The sequence below is a fragment of the Plectropomus leopardus genome, unplaced genomic scaffold (genome assembly GCF_008729295.1).
Source record: "Plectropomus leopardus isolate mb unplaced genomic scaffold, YSFRI_Pleo_2.0 unplaced_scaffold17680, whole genome shotgun sequence".
NCBI lineage: Eukaryota > Metazoa > Chordata > Actinopteri > Perciformes > Serranidae > Plectropomus > Plectropomus leopardus.
In genome coordinates, this window is record NW_024619032.1 from 1 (window position 1) to 2,525 (window position 2,525).

The 2,525-nt window shown below is 45.5% G+C and overlaps 1 protein-coding gene across 1 annotated transcript; it reads right to left on the reverse strand.

The window, feature by feature from the left end:
- Positions 1-222: 222 nt before the first annotated feature.
- Positions 223-2,151, reverse strand: LOC121964902 (protein fantom-like; the record flags this gene model as incomplete). Its single annotated transcript, XM_042515082.1, has 3 exons — positions 1,854-2,151; positions 1,111-1,210; positions 223-366 (listed from the first exon to the last, which is right to left on the reverse strand). Coding segments are annotated over exons 1-3 (542 nt in total), but the record flags the coding sequence as incomplete, so codon positions are not given.
- Between the last annotated feature and the right edge of the window lie 374 nt (positions 2,152-2,525).

Genomic DNA, 2,525 nt, shown 5'->3' on the forward strand with positions numbered 1-2,525 from the left:
TGTCAGGCTAAAAAAAACCTACAGCCAGATCATATTGAAAAAATGTTCAGTGATGGAGAGGAGGATTTTAATGTGAGGGGGAAACGTAAAATGTTTGTAGCACCAGGAAAAGTTCTGACTGTGATTCACGAACGTCACTCGTGTTTAGAGCGCTGGGCGGACTTCGAATCACCACCGGACAGTTTTTAACGGTTTCTCCCTCGTCACAGAGGAACAGCTCACCTCAGGCTGGACGTCTGCTGCTGTCGGACCTGCAGGAGTCTCTCCTCATATTCCGCCTCCTTCCTCCTCAGCTCCTCCCTCAGCAGCTCCGACGCTCCCTCCACCTCCTCCATGTGGCTCCGCTGGAGCTCGATCACGTTTTCCCTGGCACATTTACACAAAGCAAACAGAACATGAGCCTCAGCCTGAATTGCTGTTTGGTGAGAGATCTCTTTTTTCTTTGGTCATTAAAATGTATATTTATTTTGGCATTATTCAAAACACACTTTTATACTTCATACGCAAATAAAGATTATGTCGATATAAAATGATCCACAGTCAGACAAAAGAGAAAAAAATGCAAAAACAAAACAAAACCAAATTGGTCAAACTAAACCAGAGAACAACTACAATAAAATAAAATAAAATAAAACAATAAAATTAAAAAAAAACTGACTGAGGATTTGAATAAAAACATCCATGTTAACAGGCAGCCACAGAAAACCCATCCCCGCCCCACGATCCCTCTTCAGCATACATATACATACGCATCCACAAATACACATGCATATATAAACATCTGCTCCACCACCTCTAAGCTGTTACTGCTCAGTGTGAGACACAAAGATTGGACATGTTTGACTAGTTTTTCTCGGGACATCGTTCACGCTGCCTATCATACTTTCAGATTTGGATTTGGATTTTTACTGAATATTTGAGGTTAAACTGTTAGTTCTTGCAACATAACAAATTATAATTCTCATTCTGATGAGTTTCATATTCTTGTAATTAATAATAAAATATTTTCCAGTGTTTTGTCCCCAAATCAGGATCGATGTTATTATAAAACCGCCCTGAGACATCATGAGATAATCTCCTGCTGCACAGCTGCTCTGTGTGAACACTCACAGGTTGCGGATCTCGGCCCGTGCCTCCTCCAGCAGGCTGTGTCCAAACCGCGGTAAGAGGCCGGTCGGAGGTCTCCCACCGCCCTCCAAACTACGGGTACCTGCAGGAGACAAAACCACAGCGTCCGTAGAGGACGTTACCACAGTCTGACAGTCTGCGTTTCAGGATTTCTGCTGACTCGCTCATTACATTTTATTTTGTGTGCAGAACCAACAGAGACATAAATAAAACTCTACAACATGTTGGAGCAGTGATACTCAACTTAGGGCCCGTGGGCCAAATCTGGCCCATAATAAGCGGCCAACTATTTTCTAACTCACAATAAAAATAAAGTGATGGACTCTGTGAAGGGTTTTTGTCCTTTTAGTCTCCATAAGGTGTCAGAGACATAAATCAGCATCAACATAGAGCTTGTTGATCAAAAAAAGAGCCAGAGGAGGATCCCCCACACCCCCGACAGAGGACACAGCTGAGACACTGATGTCCTAAAATCACAGAAATGTCCCTAAATCCCAGAAATGTCCTGAAATTCTGACAAATGTCTTAAAATCCAAGAAACATCCTAAAACACAAGAGATGTCCTAAAATCTGAGAAAAGGCCTGAAATCCTAGAAACATGTTTGGGGCCACTGTGTTTGGCCCCTGGCCTCCTGTCATTTCATAAAAATGTCCCCCTGGCAAAGACAGTTTAGTGTCCCTGGTCTCTGTCCTGCACACTTTACATAAAAATATCCATGACGTACTTTTTGGCCGTGTGTGAGACGGGGAGGACGCGCCGTCTCGCAGCTTCTTTAACCCCGAGTTGACTCGTGACTGGACGCGGCCGTACGGCATGGGCCTCCCGCTCTGAGAGCTGATGATCTGCTGCTTGGCCACAAGGAGGCGCTGTTTCAGCCCCTCGTTCTCCGACTGCAGACTCCGCACTTTGTCCTGCAGCTCCTCCATCATCTCCTCCATCTCCACGTCCCGCAGCCTGGACGCCGCCTGTCCTCCGCCCGCCGCCAACTGCTCCATACGCCCGCGGTCCTTCACCAGCCTCATCAGCTTAGTGCCCAGCCTGACGGCGAGGGGGCGGGGGGAGGAGAGCGGGACAGGTGGTTAAAGGTGAGAATTAAAAAGACAGGAAATGATGTTGCTGTGTGGAGGTTAAAGGAGCAGTCCACCATTTTAACAGATCAAATTCAGTTCTTTCAACAACCTGTGAAAACGCTGTTCAAAGTCCTCTGAAGCTTTGGAAGGAGATTAAAACGTTTAAACGGATAACCCTGATGATGTCACAGTGATGTCATCAGTCTCTGTTTCGTACTGCAGTTATGAAGTTTAACCCTTTGCAACCTGAGCACACCGGTTTGCTTTCCTCCAAAAACATCAGAAGAAGGCAATGAGCAACTTAACAGGAAATGGCCAAAAAATTA